Source organism: Dermochelys coriacea, chromosome 3 (genome assembly GCF_009764565.3).
Source record: "Dermochelys coriacea isolate rDerCor1 chromosome 3, rDerCor1.pri.v4, whole genome shotgun sequence".
NCBI lineage: Eukaryota > Metazoa > Chordata > Testudines > Dermochelyidae > Dermochelys > Dermochelys coriacea.
The window spans coordinates 5,563,531-5,583,846 of NC_050070.1; the positions used below are offsets into that span (position 1 = coordinate 5,563,531).

The window sequence follows — 20,316 nt, forward strand, 5'->3', positions numbered from 1 at the left end:
TGTTGCCCAGCACAGCAGTCTGGGAGCTGACCTTGTTAGTGAAAACAGAGGCAAAAAAAGCATTGAGTACATTAGCTTTTTCCACATCCTCTGTCACTAGCTTGCCTCCCTCATTCAGTAAGGGGCCCACACTTTCCTTGGCTTTCTTCTTGTTGCCAACATACCTGAAGAAACCCTTCTTGTTACTCTTGACATCTCTTGCTAGCTGCAGCTCCAGGTGCGATTTGGCCCTCCTGATATCTTTCCTACATGCCCGAGCAATATTTTTATACTCTTCCCTGGTCATATGTCCAAGCTTCCACTTCTTGTAAGCTTCTTTTTTATGTTTAAGATCCGCTAGGATTTCACCATTAAGCCAAGCTGGTCGCCTGCCATATTTACTATTCTTTCGACTCATCGGGATGGTTTGTCCCTGTAACCTCAACAGGGATTCCTTGAAATACAGCCAGCTCTCCTGGACTCCCTTCCCTTTCATGTTAGTCCCCCAGGGGATCCTGGCCATCTGTTCCCTGAGGGAGTCAAAGTCTGCTTTCCTGAAGTCCAGGGTCCGTATCCTGCTGCTTACCTTTCTTCCCTGCGTCAGGATCCTGAACTCAACCAACTCATGGTCACTGCCTCCCAGATTCCCATCCACTTTTGCTTCCCCCACTAATTCTACCCGGTTTGTGAGCAGCAGGTCAAGAAAAGCGCTCCCCCTAGTTGGCTCCCCTAGCACTTGCACCAGGAAATTGTCCCCTACGCTTTCCAAAAACTTCCTGGATTGTCTATGCACCGCTGTATTGCTCTCCCAGCAGATATCAGGAAAATTAAAGTCACCCATGAGAATCAGGGCATGCGATCTAGTAGCTTCCGTGAGTTGCCGGAAGAAAGCCTCATCCACCTCATCCCCCTGGTCCGGTGGTCTATAGCAGACTCCCACCATGACATCACTCTTGTTGCACACACTTCTAAACTTAATCCAGAGACACTCAGGTTTTTCCACAGTTTCGTACCGGAGCTCTGAGCAGTCATACTGCTCCCTTACATACAGTGCTACTCCCCCACCTTTTCTGCCCTGCCTGTCCTTCCTGAACAGTTTATAACCATCCATGACTGTACTCCAGTCATGTGAGTTATCCCACCAAGTCTCTGTTATTCCAATCACGTCATAATTCCTTGACATCACCAGGACCTCCAGTTCTCCCTGCTTGTTTCCAAGGCTTTGTGCATTTGTATATAAGCACTTGAGATAACCTGTTGATCGCCCCTCATTCCCAGTATGAGGCAGGAGCCCTCCCCTTACAGACCTTCCTGCCTGTGCTTCCTCCCGGTATCCCGCTTTCCCACTTACCTCAGGGCTTTGGTCTCCTTCCCCCGGTGAACCTAGTTTAAAGCCCTCCTCACTAGGTTAGCCAGCCCAGTTTAGATCGTAAGCACTTCAGAGGCAAAGGTTATGTACTACTCTGGGTCTGTACAGAGCCTAGCACAGGGCCCTGATCTCAGTGTGTCCCTGGGCACGACCGTAACAAACATGTTTCCTAAGAGCATCCTCCTTTATCCTCCCTGTGTTTCAGCTCCCGCCCTCCCTACCCCACCAGACAAAGAGGAAGGATGATATTTACCAGCCTCCCAGGGGTGTTCTGAGCCTTAATTAATGTTTGTAAAGTATCTGAGGATCTGGGGATGACAGCGCTATTAATATTAGTCTAGAGAGAGGTTCTCTTCATTCAGCAGAGATTAGCCTTGGCTTTCAGAGGGGAGAAGAGGGTAAAAAACAAAAACCACTCCATTCCAATTCACTGAGAGTTAGAAAGAGGTCACAAGAAAGGAAGACATAGGAGGGCCGAGTGAGTCCCACCTGGATAGGCCGTGTCACACAGAGGTCCAGTAAGCAGCCAAGACAATCATGAATACAAGAATACAGCTAATGTACATATCATGTCCTGACTCCTTAAAGATCCTAGATTTGGTAGCCTTAGTTACATGCAACAATGACCATATCGCTCTGTAAGGGGGAAAACGACGAGCATCAGAGGAAGAGAATCTCCAAGCAAAGATTTCTAGTACGAGCAGAAAATAATCTGCAGATGGAGGCTCTATTTGCATGGGTCACCGCCTTGCCTGAATGTTAAGATGATGCAGATGAAAAAAATACACCCTCAGAAACAACGGACAGAGTGAACAGGTGATCAGCTGCTAAATACGTCAATGCACCAAGTCCCTTTGTAAAAGGAAACTAGGAAGTGTATCGCACAGCCTTGAGTACGAACACCCAAACACACAGAGGAGAGAGACAGACAGAGAGCCCCCCACAGCCAGAAGAAATGAGTTACTGTTCAACAGACTTTAATCTTCCACCTTCAGAAATACTAAAGATTTATACAGCGGTAAAAATCCATCCGCACACTGGTGCCAAGTGCCAGCGCAGAACTGTTGATTAATGGAGTGCCACAGCAGCAGAGATCTTAGCCAACTACAACAGGTCTATCTGCAAGCAGAGACATTTAGCTGCAATGCAGGCAGCTTAGCCTTTGTGCTAATAAGACAGCAGCAGAAGCCCCCCCCCCCAAAACGTAGATGGGGTGTGAATGAAAGATGCACTGTATACAACATGCAAAGCCAGCTACCTTGCTACAGACATGTACCAGCAGGGGAAGAGAAAACTGCAGTAGATAGCCAGCTACCCCCCCCCAGAGTCAGACACCCCTCTGCTGTCCTGCACTCCCTAAAGGGTGCCAGGCTTAGTTCATGCAGTTGCCTCTCAATTCTGCAGCAAAAGGGTGGATTCTGGTGCTAATGCCAAGGCCACGAAATCAGGGAGCACATGGGGTCCTGGTAACAGCACATAAAGGTGTGTGTTTGACAAGTTGGTACCAGGCCTGATTCCACTCTCACTTACCCCAGTATTAGACCAGTGTAGCTCCATTGAAAACACTCCTATTCACACTGGTGTGGAACACAGTGGGACCGAGCCCAACTGTGTGTATTTTAAAAATGGTGTCCTGAAGCATATATTACAGTATTTGAAAGTCTGTTCTGGGGACAACTTAACACACCGGTGGCCCAGAGGGCCAAATGGGACTCGGGAAGTCCTGGGGTGTGATCGACACCTGCTGCCTGCCAGTAACTGCTGGGTTCAATTGCCGGGGAGTTCAAAAAACAAGCAATTTCTAGAGAATTATTAAGGAAAATACAAGTGCAAGCAAATCAGATCACAGAGGTCACCCCGTGGGGCTACTAGCATGACCAACCATTGCAGAAGGATTCTGTAATTAAAAAAGAAGAGACTAACTTCATTTTACAAGGCGGGAGATCAGCAAACACAAACTAAATTCTGCAGATCTCCCATGGCTGTTTATTCTGGACCGACAATTCATTGCTTTTGAGTTTAGGTCACAGCACAATGCTACTCTGAAACTGGTCTGAAGAAGCATGTCAGTTCCAGCTGGTGATGACCTGAGCTTGATTTCAGGGATTAGAGAGACTTGATATCTGCCCTTCTGCAAGGAATGAACTGATGCACTAAGTCAATTCCATGCCTGTACCACGGGGGGGGGGGGGGGGAGGGAGGGAAGAGTGCTCAGAAAGTCTCGCATCAGATGTCAGACTCTCTTCAAGTCGTTCTTCTGGGTAGCATGCAGAGCCCCGTTAGCAGCCACTTATGTATATAACATCAGGCAGAGCTTTGGGGTTTCTTCTCAGTCATGATGTCTGATTCATAGCAGACTGAGGGTTTTTCAACTTTTTCACTTCTTAGGAGCACCTCTCTGCCTCCTCTTCCCAGAGGACGAAAGCCAAACTGAACTTCCCACTGCACCGTGGTGTTAAGATACATTTGTCAGTCTTGGCTTCGTTCCTGAGACAAAGAGAATGAATCTCTCCCTTATTTCAAAGAGTGATCCCTTCTGCATTCTTCCAGCACTTGGCATCTCTAAACAGAGCAGCTGTCTAGTCTTAGCAACTGCTCTGCTACCAACGGGATAGGTTTGTAAACAACGCAAGTCCCAGACATGGCACTGCATAAAAGACAGACGGAGAAAACGGAGAAAGAATATAGAATCCAGTCAACTGGCTGAGCCAAAATATTGCAACGTCAAGGAAACAAATGAAATACAGTTTCTCTTCCTTCAAAAGGTCCCATTCTATATTGCCCCAAAAAGAAAAGGAGGACTTGTGGCACCTTAGAGACTAACAAATTTATTAGAGCATAAGCTTTCGTGAGCTACAGCTCACGTAGCTCACGAAAGCTTATGCTCTAATAAATTTGTTAGTCTCTAAGGTGCCACAAGTACTCCTTTTCTTTTTGTGAATACAGACTAACACGGCTGCTACTCTGAAACCTGTCATTATATTGCTCCAGAAAGAGATGTTAATCTGAGCCTTAGAGCAAGGTAATAATTGGTACCTGGGGGCGGAATCCTACTATCCTAGAACCACAGAAATGTAGGACTGGAAAGGACCTCAATACGTCATCGAGTCCAGTCCCCTGCACCGAGGCAGGACCATGTATTATCTAGACCAGGGGTCGGCAACCTATGGCACGTGTGCCAAAGATGGCACGCAAGCCGATTTTTAATGGCACACTGCTGCCTGCCGGGGTCCCAGCCGCCCCGGCAGCAGTGAGCCTTTAAAAATCCTGCCCGCCCCGGCCCGCTCTTCTCCGCACCCACCGCCCTCCCGCAGGGGCAGGGTGAAGAAGCTTGGTCCTGCCGGCTACTGCTGCAGGGCAGACAAGCTCCCCCCTTCCCCCGCCTCTTCCCCCAGCCTGCTGGGTTCCTGCCCCTCCTCCTCTCCCTCTCTGCCACCGATCAGCCGATGGCCCTTGCCAGAGAGGGGGAGAAGTGGAGCCTCAGCGGCTTGCTGCTCCAGGGAGGAGGCAGCGGAGAAGAGGTGGGGACAAGGCCGTGGGGAAAGGGGGTGGAATCAGGGCATATTCCCTACAGCTCCCTGCCGTGAGCCGCTCAGGGCAAGGGGCTGAGCACACCGCCACGATCCCAGCCCACACCCCAAGCCCTCTGCCCTGACTTCTGCACCCCCCTCACATGCCCCCAGCCCCCTGCCCTGACCCCTGCACCCCCTCACACACCCCCAGCCCCTGCCCTGACCCCTGCACCCCCTCAAACACACACCCAGCCCTCTGCCCTGATCCCTGCATCCCCCCGACACCAGCCCTGACTCCTGCACCCCCCTCACACACACCCCAGCCCTCTGCCCTGATCCCTGCATCCTCCCCGACCCCAGCCCTGACCCCTGCACCCCCTCACAAACACACACCCAGCCCTCTGCCCTGATCCCTGCACCCCCTCACAAACACACCCCCAGCCCTCTGCCCTGATCCCTGCATCCCCCCGACCACAGCTCTGACCCCTGCACCCCCCACACACCCTCAGCCCTGATCACTGCATCCCCCCACGACCCCAGCCCTGACTCCTGCACCCTCCTCACACACCCTCAGCCCCCTGCCCTGACTCCTGCACCCCCACACATACCCAGCCCCCCCACACCCTATGCCCTGACTCTTGCACCCCTCACATTCCCACCCCTACCCTGAGCACCAAACGGGAGCTCCTGCACCCCCCCCCCCCACACACACACACATAGATTCATAGATACTAAGGTCAGAAGGGACCATTCTGATCATCTAGTCCGACCTCCTGCACAGCGCAGGCCACAGAATCTCACCCACCCACTCCTATGAAAAACCTCACCCATGTCTGAGCTATTGAAGTCCTCAAATCATGGTTCAAAGACTTCAAGGAGCAGAGAAGCCTCCCTCAAGTCAACCATGCCCCATGCTACAGAGGAAGGCGAAAAACCTCCAGGGCCTCTCCAATCTGCCCTGGAGGAAAATTCCTTCCCGACCCCAAATATGGCAATCAGCTAAACCCTGAGCATATGGGCAAGATTCACCAGCCAGATACCCAGGAAAGAATTTTCTATAGTAACTCAGATCCCATCCATCTAATATCCCATCTCAGGGGATTTGGCCTATTTACCCTGAATATTTAAAGATCAATTACTTACCAAAATCCCATTATCCCATCATAACATCTCCTCCATAAACTTATCAAGTAGAATCTTAAAACCAGATAGATCTTTTGCCCCCACTGCTTCCCTTGGAAGGTTATTCCAAAACTTCACTCCTCTGATGGTTAAAAACCTTCATCTGATTTCAAGTCTAAACTTCCTGGTGGCCAGTTTATACCCATTTGTTCTTGTGTCCACATTGGTGCTGAGCTTAAATAATTCCTCTCCCTCTCCTATATTTATCCCTCTGATATATTTATAGAGAGCAATCATATCTCTCCTCAACCTTCTTTTAGTTAGGCTAAACAAGCCAAGCTCCTTAAGTCTCCTTTCATAAGACAAGTTTTCCATTCCTCGGATCATCCTAGTAGCCCTTCTCTGTACCTGCTCCAGTTTGAATTCATCCTTTTTAAACATGGGAGACCAGAACTGCACACAGTAATTTAGGTGAGGTCTCACCAGTGCCTTGTATAATGGTACTAAAACCTCCTTATCCCTACTGGAAATACCTCTCCTGATGCATCCCAAAACCGCATTAGCTTTTTTCACAGCCATAACACATTGGCAGCTCATAGTCATCCTATGATCAACCAATACTCCAAGGTCCTTCTCCTCTTCCGTTACTTCTAATTGATGCGTCCCCAACTTATAACTAAAATTCTTGTTATTAATCCCTAAATGCATAACCTTACACTTCTCACTATTAAATTTCATTCTATTACTATTACTTCAGTTTACAAGGTCATCCAGATCCTCCTGTATAATATCCCGATCCTTCTCTGAATTGGCAATACCTCCCAGCTTTGTATCATCTGCAAAGTTTATTAGCACGCTCCCACTTTTTGTGCCAAGATCAGTAACAAAAAGATTAAATAAGATTGGTCCCAAAACCGATCCCTGAGGAACTCCACTGGTAACCTCCCTCCAAGCTGACAGTTCGCCTTTCAGTAGGACCCGTTGCAGTCTCCCCTTTAACCAATTCCTTATCCACCGTTTGATGTTCATATTGATCCCCATCTTCTCCAATTTAACTAATAATTCCCCATGTGGCACGGTATCAAATGCCTTACTGAAATCTAGGTAAATTAGATCCACTGCATTTCCTTTATCTAAAACATCTGTTACTTTTTCAAAAAAGGAGATTTCAAAAAAGGAGTGCTGGGCAGAGACGGGCTCCATCTTACGAAGAGAGGGAAGAACATCTTTGCCAGCAGGCTGGCTAACCTAGTGAGGAGGGCTTTAAACTAGGTTCACCGGGGGAAGGAGACCAAAGCCCTGAGGTAAGTGGGAAAGCGGGATACCGGGAGGAAGCACAGGCAGGAATGTCTGTGAGGGGAGGGCTCCTGCCTCATACTGGGAATGAGGGGCGATCAACAGGTTATCTCAAGTGCTTATATACAAATGCACAAAGCCTTGGAAACAAGCAGGGAGAACTGGAGGTCCTGGTGATGTCAAGGAATTATGACGTGATTGGAATAACAGAGACTTGGTGGGATAACTCACATGACTGGAGTACAGTCATGGATGGTTATAAACTGTTCAGGAAGGACAGGCAGGGCAGAAAAGGTGGGGGAGTAGCACTGTATGTAAGGGAGCAGTATGACTGCTCAGAGCTCCGGTACGAAACTGTGGAAAAACCTGAGTGTCTCTGGATTAAGTTTAGAAGTGTGTGCAACAAGAGTGATGTCATGGTGGGAGTCTGCTATAGACCACCGGACCAGGGGGATGAGGTGGATGAGGCTTTCTTCCGGCAACTCACGGAAGCTACTAGATCGCATGCCCTGATTCTCATGGGTGACTTTAATTTTCCTGATATCTGCTGGGAGAGCAATACAGCGGTGCATAGACAATCCAGGAAGTTTTTGGAAAGCGTAGGGGACAATTTCCTGGTGCAAGTGCTAGGGGAGCCAACTAGGGGGAGCGCTTTTCTTGACCTGCTGCTCACAAACCGGGTAGAATTAGTGGGGGAAGCAAAAGTGGATGGGAATCTGGGAGGCAGTGACCATGAGTTGGTTGAGTTCAGGATCCTGACGCAGGGAAGAAAGGTAAGCAGCAGGATACGGACCCTGGACTTCAGGAAAGCAGACTTTGACTCCCTCAGGGAACAGATGGCCAGGATCCCCTGGGGGACTAACATGAAAGGGAAGGGAGTCCAGGAGAGCTGGCTGTATTTCAAGGAATCCCTGTTGAGGTTACAGGGACAAACCATCCCGATGAGTCGAAAGAATAGTAAATATGGCAGGCGACCAGCTTGGCTTAATGGTGAAATCCTAGCGGATCTTAAACATAAAAAAGAAGCTTACAAGAAGTGGAAGCTTGGACATATGACCAGGGAAGAGTATAAAAATATTGCTCGGGCATGTAGGAAAGATATCAGGAGGGCCAAATCGCACCTGGAGCTGCAGCTAGCAAGAGATGTCAAGAGTAACAAGAAGGGTTTCTTCAGGTATGTTGGCAACAAGAAGAAAGCCAAGGAAAGTGTGGGCCCCTTACTGAATGAGGGAGGCAAGCTAGTGACAGAGGATGTGGAAAAAGCTAATGTACTCAATGCTTTTTTTGCCTCTGTTTTCACTAACAAGGTCAGCTCCCAGACTGCTGTGCTGGGCATCACAAAATGGGGAAGAGATGGCCAGCCCTCTGTAGAGATAGAGGTGGTTAGGGACTATTTAGAAAAGCTGGACGTGCACAAGTCCATGGGGCCGGACGAATTGCATCCGAGAGTGCTGAGGGAATTGGCGGCTGTGATTGCAGAGCCCTTGGCCATTATCTTTGAAAACTCGTGGCGAACGGGGGAAGTCCCGGATGACTGGAAAAAGGCTAATGTAGTGCCCATCTTTAAAAAAGGGAAGAAGGAGGATCCTGGGAACTACAGGCCGGTCAGCCTCACCTCAGTCCCTGGAAAAATCATGGAGCAGGTCCTCAAAGAATCAATCCTGAAGCACTTAGAGGAGAGGAAAGTGATCAGGAACAGTCAGCATGGATTCACCAAGGGAAGGTCATGCCTGACTAATCTAATCGCCTTTTATGATGAGATTACTGGTTCTGTGGATGAAGGGAAAGCAGTGGATGTATTGTTTCTTGACTTTAGCAAAGCTTTTGACACGGTCTCCCACAGCATTCTTGTCAGCAAGTTAAGGAAGTATGGGCTGGATGAATGCACTATAAGGTGGGTAGAAAGCTGGCTAGATTGTCGGGCTCAACGGGTAGTGATCAATGGCTCCATGTCTAGTTGGCAGCCGGTGTCAAGTGGAGTGCCCCAGGGGTCGGTCCTGGGGCCCGTTTTGTTCAATATCTTCATAAATGATCTGGAGGATGGTGTGGATTGCACTCTCAGCAAATTTGCGGATGATACTAAACTGGGAGGAGTGGTAGATACGCTGGAGGGGAGGGATAGGATACAGAAGGACCTAGACAAATTGGAAGATTGGGCCAAAAGATATCTAATGAGGTTCAATAAGGATAAGTGCAGGGTCCTGCACTTAGGATGGAAGAATCCAATGCACCGCTACAGACTAGGGACCGAATGGCTCGGCAGCAGTTCTGCGGAAAAGGACCTAGGGGTGACAGTGGACGAGAAGCTGGATCTGAGTCAGCAGTGTGCCCTTGTTGCCAAGAAGGCCAATGGCATTTTGGGATGTATAAGTAGGGGCATAGCGAGCAGATCGAGGGACGTGATCGTTCCCCTCTATTCGACACTGGTGAGGCCTCATCTGGAGTACTGTGTCCAGTTTTGGGCCCCACACTACAAGAAGGATGTGGATAAATTGGAAAGAGTACAGCGAAGGGCAACAAAAATGATTAGGGGTCTAGAGCACATGACTTATGAGGAGAGGCTGAGGGAGCTGGGATTGTTTAGTCTGCAGAAGAGAAGAATGAGGGGGGATTTGATAGCTGCTTTCAACTACCTGAAAGGGGGTTTCAAAGAGGATGGCTCTAGACTGTTCTCAATGGTAGCAGATGACAGAACGAGGAGTAATGGTCTCAAGTTGCAATGGGGGAGGTTTAGATTGGATATTAGGAAAAACTTTTTCACTAAGAGGGTGGTGAAACACTGGAATGCGTTACCTAGGGAGGTGGTAGAATCTCCTTCCTTAGAGGTTTTTAAGGTCAGGCTTGACAAAGCCCTGGCTAGGATGATTTAACTGGGACTTGGTCCTGCTTTGAGCAGGGGGTTGGACTAGATGACCTTCTGGGGTCCCTTCCAACCCTGATATTCTATGATTCTATGATTCTATGATTAGGTTGGTTTGGCACGATCTACCTTTTGTAAAACCATGTTGTATTTTGTCCCATTTACCATTGACTTCAATGTCCTTAACTAATTTCTCCTTCAAAATTTTTTCCAGGACCTTGCATACTACAGATGTCAAACTAACTGGCCTGTAGATCACTTTTTTTTCCTTTCTTAAAAATAGGAACTATATTAGCAATTCTCCAATCATTCGGTACTATTCCTGAGTTTACAGATTCATTAAAAATTCTTGCTAATGGGCTTGCAATTTCAGGTGCCAATTCCTTTAATATTCTTGGATGAAGATTATCTGGGCCCCCCGATTTAGTCCCATTAAGCTGTTTCAGTTTTGCTTCTACCTCTGATATGGTAATATCTACCTCTATATCCTCCTTCCCATTTGTCATGCTACCATTATCCCCAAGATCCTCTTTAGCCTTATTAAAGACTGAGGCAAAGTATTTGTTTAGATATTGGGCCATGCCTAGATTATCTTTAACCTCCACTCCATCCTCAGTGTTAAGCGGCCCCACTTCTTCCTTCTTAGTTTTCTTCTTATTTATATGGCTACAGAACCTTTTACTATTGGGTTTAATTCCCTTTGCAAGGTCCAACTCTACTCGACTTTTAGCCTGTCTCACTTTATCCCTACATGTTCTGACCTCAATTAGGTAGCTTTCCTTGCTGATCCCTCCCATCTTCCACTCCCTGTATGCTTTCTGCTTCTTCTTAATCACCTCTCTAAGATGCTTGCTCATCCAGCTTGGTCTACAACTCCTTCCTATGAATTTTTTCCCCTTTCTTGGGATACAGGCTTCCGATAGCTTCTGCAGTTTTGATTTAAAGTAATCCCAGGCCTCCTCTACCTTTAGATCCATAAATTCTTCAGTCCAATCCACTTCCCTAACTAATTTCCTTAATTTGAAAGTCAGCCCTTTTGAAATCAAAAACCCTAGTTGCAGATTTATTTTTGTTAATCCTTCCATTTAGTTTGAACTGAATTAGCTCATGATCACTTGAGCCAAGATTGTCCCCTACAACCATTTCTTCTATGAGGTCCTCGCTACTCACCAAAATTAAATCTAAAATGGCATCCCCTCTAGTCGGTTCGGCAACTACTTGATGAAGGAATCCATCAGCTATCGCATCTAGGAAAATCTGAGCCCTATTATTATTACTAGCACTGGTCCTCCAGTCTATATCTGGGAAGTTAAAGTCTCCCATGATCATGCAGTTTCCATTAGTATTTACTTTATTAAAGACATTAAAAAGGGCTCTATCCATATCCAAATTAGATCCCGGAGGTCTATAGCACACCCCAAGCACTTTCGTAGGAGAGGCTTTACTAGTTTTCTTCCCCAATGTAATTTTTGCCCAGACGGACTCTGTCTTATCCATTGCATCGCTTCTTATTTCTTTACATTGTAACTCATCATTGATATACAATGCTACTCCACCCCCTTTACCTTTGTTTCTGTCTTTCCTAAAGAACACATACCCTTCAATACCTTTAGTCCAGTCATGACTACTATTCCACCATGTTTCTGTTATCCCTATAATATCTGGTTTCACTTCCTGCACCAGTAGCTCTAGTTCCTCCATTTTGTTACCTAGACTCCTCGCATTGGTGTACAAACATCTTAATTTTTGCTGTTTGGACTCGCTCACATTTTGTACCCTATTAGGCACAGTCATTCTACAGCCAGTATAACCTATTAGACTAGTATCCACACCGCCCTCGCTCCTTATATACATTCTCCTACCCACAGCTGTATCCTTTCTTACTTCATCTTCTTCCCTCTCAATGCTAAAATCTGGCATGGAGATTTTCTGGACATCTCCCATCCATCTCCCCCCAATTCCTAGTTTAAAGCTCTCTTTATCAGTTGTGCCAGCCTCGATCCTAGAAGTCTATTTCCTTCCCTACTCAGATGAAGTCCATCCCGAGAGAACTGACCTGTGTCTGTGAATGCCTCCCAGTGGCCATACATCCCAAAGCCCTCCTTATAGCACCACTGCCTAAGCCATCTGTTGACAGTCATAATCTTGTCACACCTTTGTTGCCCTTCTCTAGGAACAGGAAGGATCCCGCTAAAGATCACCTGAGCCTCAATTTCCTTAAGCGTCTTCCCCAGCCTAGCATAGTCTCCCTTAATACTTTCCAGCAAGAATCTAGCTGTATCATTTGTTCCCACACGAAGGATAATTAGGGGATTCTTTCCCGCTCCCTTTAGGATCCTTTTCAACCTCAGGTCTACATCCCGTATCTTAGCACCTGGAAGACAGCACACCCTTCTATTCTCAGGATCAGCTCTAGTTACAGGCCTGTCTATTCTTCTCAATAAAGAGTCCCCGATCACATAGACCTGCCTTTTCCTGGTGACAGTGCTATTCTCCAGTCTCTCCCCTGTTCCCTCTGGCTGCAAGTTCTTTCCATTCCTATTTCCCTTACAATCTTCTTCAACCCATCCTGTATCCTCCTGGGGCTCATATTTGGTGTAGTCTCCCTTGACTCTTCCCCTTTTCCTATAGGACTAGCCTCTCTTCTCTTCTTCCATACCCTTCCACCTTCAACAAGTACCTGCTGAGCCCCTTCTTCATTTTCCAACTCTGCAAACCTGTTCCTAAGCTCTATTTCTCCTTCACTAGCCCGTCTTTTTCTCTGCCTGGTTCTTTGAGTCACATGTTTCCACTGACCACTTTCCTCATCCAGTCTCTCCACAGAATTCCCCAGCCCTGCTTCCATCTGTGAGTCTGAGCTTTTCCCTTCAGATACCTCATATCTTTGCTCCATCATCTGCTCAAACCCCTTCCTAAACTCAACCAGACTTTCCACCTGCATCTCCAAACCTCGGATCTTTTCCTCCATCAGCTCTATCACACGACATTTCATGCAGAAAAAACTCTTACCGGTTCCCCCCTCCAGGATCACGTACATACCACAGCTTCCACATCCAGTCATCCTCAATGTGTGTTTCACTACAGGAGTCACTCCCACAGCTGCCTCTGTATCTGTCATCTCCTTCCCACCTAAATCCTGTTAATCCTGGCACACATTCCCACCTGCACCCTCCCACCAAATGGGAGCTGACCAAGTACGCACTCCACAGCCAAACCTCCTGCCATGACCCTAAGCCCCCTCCCCCATTCTAGCTCCTGGCCAGACCTTACACCCCAACCCGCAGCCCTGTGCTCAGTGCACTCCCACCCTCAGCTCAGTGCAGAGAGAGAGGAAGAGAATGGGCTAGAGCCAGGGAGAAGGTAGGTACCTACTCTATGTGGGCAGGGCCAGGATCCCAGACTGGCAGCAGGCTGAGCGGGGCCAGCAGCCGGGACTCTGGCTGTCAGGAGCCTGCGGACGGAACCCCAGACTGGAAGTGGGCTGAGTGGCAGCGGGCTGAGCCACTCAACCCACTGCCAGTCTGGGGTCCCGCCGCCGGCCCCGCTCAGCCCACTGCTGGTCTGGGGTTCTGACTGCCGGCCCCTTGCCAGCCGGGGTACTGGCCGCCGGCCCCGCTCAACCTGCTGCCGGCCTAGGTGAACAGAACCCCAGGCTGGCACCGGTGGCTTAAGATCAGCATTTTAATTTAATTTTAAATGAAGCTTCTTAAACATTTTGAAAACCTCGTTTACTTTACACCTGACAATAGTTTAGTTATATAATATATAGACTTATAGAGAGAGACCTTCTAAAAAAAGTTAAAATGTATTACTGGCACATGAAAGCTTAAATTAAAGTGAATAAATGAAGACTCAGCCCACCACTTCTGAAAGGTTGGCGACCCCTGCTCTAAACCATCACACAACGTGTTCTTATAAACCTCCAATGACTGAGATTCCACAACCTCCCTGGGCAATTTATTCCAGTGCTTAACCACCCTGACAATCAGGAAGGTTTTTCTTAATGTCCAACCTATACCTCCCTTGCTGCAGTTTAAGCCCATTGCTTCTTGTCCTGTCCTCAGAGGGTAAGGAGAACAATTTATGACACTTCTCTTTATAACAACCTTTTATGCACTTGAAGACTTCTCACATCCCCTCTCAGTCTTCTCTTCGCCTCTAAACAAACCCCATTTTTTAAATCTTCCCTCATAGGTTTCCTGCACCTTTTATCATTTTTGTTGCTCTCATCTGGACTCTCTCCAATTTGTCCACATCTTTCCTGAAATATGGCGCCCAGAATGGCATCTTACTTACAACCCTCCTGCTAATACAATGGTTATGTGAAAAGCAAATTGTGGGCTTAAGTCTCCTCCTCTTCCATGTATCTTACCTCCTCATTTCTACCAGTGCAAAGTGAGCATAAAATACTACCTGTGCTCCTCCCGACACTGGTGGCAGCTGTATACACTCACTTTGCAAAATGGTGGATGGTTACCTAATGTACCAGGAGGAGGAGAATCCATCCCTATGGCTTTATTAAGCAGAGATTTTGATGACCATTTACACATATACTGCCCAGACGAAGGGGCAGTGTGGTTTGGTGTGATTCATGAGGAATGTGCCACAGGAGCCAGGGGTACAGTCTGATGGAACTCCATTTGCACAGAGGTGCATGGGCAAAGGAACAGGCTCAACACAGACTTTGCGCCCCATGAACGATTAAAGAATTAGAAAATGCCTTATAGTGACTGAATTCCTTGAGTCTATTTAGCTGAACAAAGAGATGGTTAAGTCAATAAGTACATACATGGGGAACAGAAATTGGATAACAGAGGGTTCTTTAAGAGGCATAACAAGGTCTACTAGTTGGAAGTTGAAGCTTCAGACTAGAAACAAGGTGCATATTTTTAACAGTAAGGGTAATTAACCATTGCAACAACTGGGGGATTCTCCATCACTAGCATTTTTTAAAATCAAGACTGTATGTTTTCCTAAAACATATTCAAACAGGGATTAATTCAGGGCAGTTCTCAGGCCTGTGGTACGCTGGAGGGCAGACTAGATGATCACAATGGTCTCTTCTGACCTTGGACCCTATGAAGGCCACAGGTGCCCATGATTCAGGATAAACCAGAACAGTTTTCATTAAAAGATACTTATAGCCCTTTTCCCCTGAGCAGAGTCTTGAAAAAGTAACTGATAGAAACAGGTGACCAGGGCTAAAAGCAACAAGCCAGCATGGCTCCACTCCTGCAGCAAGAAATGGGGTGGGGAAAGTTCTAAAGATCTCAGACACTTGGTACGTAAAACGAATCAGTTAAGAGCCTGTGGTGTAACCCAGCATCAAGTCACCCCCCAACCCTCACAATCCTCGAGCCTGTCCAAGCACAGCGCTCTAGCAATGGTGGGCAAGAATCAGCTATGTTTTGCAGTCCTGCCCCTCAGTACTATGGATGACTTTGGGTAAGCAGTAGCTGTTCCAAGCCTCTTACAGCTTCTAGCTACTACAGGGAGAGGTGCTTTGGAATGCCATACGCATGGATGAATGGGTACTCCGAGTTTGGTGTAACTCCATGCATACATAGGTGCAGAGGAGAAAGGCACAGTAATTCAATTCCTGGTCTCACACCACATGTACATTCATAGGTGACAAGATACCATCGTCTAGGTGTAACCTGATGTGAGTGTAGCTGCCCAGGCAACAGAGAACACAGTAGTTTGGGTGTCCCCCAGGACATATGTATATTTCAGTGCTTGGTACACCGATTCATCCCATTAGCTTCATTCAGTCTTTGCCTGGACCTTGTCCCATACGTTTTGGGCACTCACTCTTTCTGCACATGCCGTAGTTCCTGCGAGTCAGTGTCATGCTGCCTCTTACCCATAACGGTGCCGGCCCACATCTCGGATCAGCCTCTCCGAAAGGTACGCGCCAATGCGGTCTAGCTTCTCCGGCGCAGACAGTGCGTAGAAGGTCAGCTTCTCCATGTTGGTTTTTACCAGCCCATCCTGGAAAATAGAGCGACACGGGGTTTGATCTCCTTTGCCTTTTACAAGGTAATTCCCAAGGAACGGCACAGAGGAAGGGACTATGGAGCTTTCGGCCTCCAGGTTGAAATCGACAGCACTGGAAGTCACACCAATTGCCATCCTGGGTCAGACCAATGGCCTGATTAGTCAGTTAGCATCTCATATCTCGGACGCTGGCCAGATTCTTGATGATTCAGAGGAAGGTGCCCGAAACCCCCGAGTCAGCCGTCAGTATCCATTAGCATTGAGGGATCTGCTGCCCAGCGGCCTGCGTGAAATGAGTGAAGGAGTCACTGCAATTCTCACCACACACTTCACAGCTGGCACAAGCTGGCAGCAGTCCGGAGTCAAAGGACTGACTAGCAGCATAGTGAGCCCTCAGGGTCATGCCTGAAGCACACTAGTGAGGAATTGGTGGCTGTGGAACCTGGCTGGGACTAAACAGAGACCTCCGCCTCTGGGGCTGACAACCCGCCAGCTTGCATCAGCATTCAAGTCACTTCACTCTATTTGCCCCTTTTGCCCCCAAGCTTTATCTCCAGCTGCAGCAAGCCACATACTTTTTGCAGGGATGGTGCCGAGGTCAGGTCACCTATTTGGGTGCCGTATGTTGGGAACTTGGAGCTCCTCAGGTGGGAGGTGCTGTAGAAGTGCAAGGTCTCACCACCTCACCATCTTCCTAAGATGATCTTTAGGACCAAAGTGATCTTCAGCCATAAAAGTGGAAGATACTAGGCCGTATTCTGCCCTGTACCTTGTGTAGTTTACATCAGCTGGGATTGCATAAGCAGCCTGGAATAATTACCGGCCTTTTCAGCATGAGTGTCAATCTCCCAGCTCTCTTTGAAGATGCTGTCGCCATCCTATTATGAGACCACCAGCCACGCATCCCAGGTTCAATTCCTGTTCATGTCTGGTGGTATTTGCATGCATGTGGTCACAATTAGTTACACGGGGATGCTGCTAGCTTGCATCTTGTTCTCCCATCCATCCATGGCATTTATTATACATCTATTTTATAGACAACAGCAGAACATCTCTTTAGGGAAAAGAAAATTTCATCTGTTCCTCCAGACAAAATTATACTGTAACGTATTAAAGGATCTGTTCCAGTTAGTTCTTCATTGTACCAGGGCACGAAGTTGTTGAGATAAAAAAAAGTCTCTTAGCAGGACAATGACAGCATCTTCAAAGAGAGCTGGGGGATTGACACTTTCACTGAGTGGGCAGGTAATTATCCCAGAAAGCTGCTTGTGTGTGGAAAGCTTTGAAAAACAGTTTTCTTTAGAAATCATTCTGTTCCCACGTAAGATGTTTTCAACATTCCTCCTCCCTTATTCTGTACTGCCAAGGACTTCAGCATGAAAACAAGAGTCTTGAATCTGGAGGCGCTTCTGCCACTCCTGCTTCCCTGTTTATGTCCTCACCTATCCACCTGTGACATCAGCCACTGAATGACGTAGATGTCAATGAAACAAGGTCGGGGAGGTAATATCTTTTATTGGACCAACTTTTGTGGATGAAAGAGAGACAAGCCTTTGAGCTTACACAGGGCTCTTCTCCAAGACTGGAAAACATACTCAGAGTGTCACAGCTAAAGTGGAACAGATATCAAACAAAGACTTGTGACATAATGTGGGAAATAAGCAACCAATGTGAGATGCTTTTTAAACTTGGCAGTGATGTGTATTCCCGGCTCTGTTGTCTACTGTTTAGGACAGTCCTGGGAGCCAGGAGTCCTAGGTTCCTCCTATTCATGGCTCTGCCACTGAGTGAGTTTGAGACAAATCACTAGCATCCAGTACTTCCAAATCTGGGGCCAAACGGTGCTACGGACATGCGCCTGATTGCAATTAACTCAAGTTAACGAACGTAATCATAAACACTAGGCTAAACACTCCTCTAATGTTCGTGGCAGGACTCAGCCTGGGGTAACCCACACACACTTGTGTCTTGAAACAAATATTTGGGGAGTGTTTAGACTAGCATTTAGAGTGTGGTTATCACCTCGAGCTGACGGCAAATCTCATTAAACCCTAGTCTAGACAAACCCAGAGAGGCCATTATAGCTCAGGTGGTAGGGGCTTTGGCTTTTGGTACCAACACACAATGCTTCTAACAAAAATTAAGGGCAGATTACAGAAAATTAAATCCTCCATGTACAGCCCGGAGGAGCCTTAAGAGATCACCTCTTCTGCAACAGCATTCCCCTGGCATGCAGGTGAACACCCCTGAATGACAGTGAGTTCCCTGCAATCCCGTACACAGGAGAAACGTGAAAATTCTGGGACTGTTTCCAGCAAGCAGGGGGCTGTTAAATTATTGTGCTTAAATTAAACAGGAAGCTCATTTACCTCTGGATCCTCTGGAAAGATATTGTCAACTAGCCTCTTGTAACGGGGACGCAACGCACCACAGCAGCCACACACACCTGGAAAAGAAAGGAAAAGCTAGTCAGCAATGCAACAGGGCAGCGGTCCTCCTCATGACATATCCTTCGTCAAGAGCCAAAGATGTGCTCCAAACACAGGAGATGGTTCCACGGCATGTTTGACAGAAAACACATACCCTGCTAACAAGAAAACCACCACCACTCATAGCATTACTCAGCGACTGCTCGGGGCCACGAGTGCCTGCAAAGGGATGAATCATGAAGATTAATGCCACCGCAAAATGTCATGACTGAGAAGACAAGGGAAACACCGGAAGCCCTGTGCAGAACAGGAGGGAGCTCTCTGTTTTGTTGTTTTACGAATATCCTATGCTCTGCAGTTTACCTGCTGGATATGATCCTGCCCGACTGCATGGAGTTAAATCAAAAAAGGCCACTGGGGGAAAACAAGCAGGTAATGAAACAATGACATATTGTACAGTGAGAGAGAATATCCACGGTCTTTAAGGGAACGATGGGGGATCCATTAATTGGGAAATGCCCACCTGCCGGGCTCCAAACAGGTTAGCAGGTTAAATTCTCCCCAGGCCCAAGTTAGAGTCAAAGGGGCACTATACTATTAAAGACGATGGCCTACAGAGGAGGTGGGGGGTAGGGAGCAGTGGGCAGCAATAGCTGGAGATGAGTCTCTGACAGAGACACACTGGGAGAACATGGCTGGGGCAGTCTATATCTCCAAGGCCACAAGTCGGGTGTCTGGGCTGAGTGGAATTTACCCAACACTTGCAAAGAAAGAATAAAGTTTTGGTAAGATCCAGATGGACAGGCCTTTTGTTAGTCAATCTCTTTCCCCTGTTTGCTATGTACCTCTGGGTGAATAAATAACGCTTGTCTTTAAATAACCTGTTTTTGAGTCACTTTGATCAGCTGCTGCCACAGAACTCTGGAGGAAAACGTCTCACAGTTGTACACAATGCAGATTCTGACTGTGGCAACAGTGCGACCTGAGATCCTCTTACATTGTTAGGCACAGAAGGTTGCACCGTAGGTCACCCACAAGGCAATCTCCCTTCAGCTGGCAAGAATGCCTGTGATTTGACCAGGACCTGAATTCCATGAGCTGCATATTAATTGCAATCAGCTGAAGTAGTAAAGCTAAAAGCTACGGCCAGCCATTTCAGCCAGGAAAACTGGGGGGGGGGGGGGGGACAAGTGCTGAGGCATTTGTGGTCCTAGCTAATGAAGCACTCTTCCTGGCAGAGAAAAAAGAGACAAGGCTTAGGTGTAATGATGACTGGACACAGGCTGTCCTTATGGTTCTCTCTGGCTCACTGGCCCCTAAGTGACTCTCACAGCTCATGCTATCTGCTGTCACTACACAGAACGCCCTCCCACACCCCCCAAGTCCTGGGCTGGCCTCAGAAGAGATGGAAGGGGTGCTGACTGCACAATAAAGTCTTTGGTCCTGTAACTCACTTCCCACTTGGTCCAAGAGAGTCCACGTTTGTTAGTTTCCAGGGCACCCTTCAAGGGTTATGTATTCGCCCAATCTTACCTGGGGGGATGGGTTTAAATGGGATTAGAGCTGGGAGAGATGGAGAATGCAGTTGGTGGCAGACTAGGAGGTGGATTTTTGGCTGTGGGGGGGGAAGAGAATCGATCCAGATTAAATTCAGTATGTGTTACAAGAGAAAATTACAGATACCTGCATGATCAGGGTCCGGTCCTATAATCCTGACTCACAGGAGTAAATTTTATTCATGCCAGTAACCCC

General features: G+C 47.6%; 1 protein-coding gene across 10 annotated transcripts in view; it reads right to left on the minus strand.

Annotated features, from left to right (window-relative positions):
* Positions 1–20,316, minus strand: part of EFR3B (EFR3 homolog B) — a 169,036-nt gene that overhangs the window by 75,714 nt on the left and 73,006 nt on the right. For all 10 annotated transcript variants that reach the window (XM_043510039.1, XM_038396987.2, XM_043510042.1 and 7 more), the window contains exons 2-3: positions 18,505–18,581; positions 16,002–16,129 (exon numbers count right to left, since the gene is read on the minus strand). In XM_043510039.1, the coding sequence (XP_043365974.1) occupies positions 16,002–16,129; positions 18,505–18,581 (205 nt within the window). The remainder of the gene's footprint in view (positions 1–16,001; positions 16,130–18,504; positions 18,582–20,316) is intronic.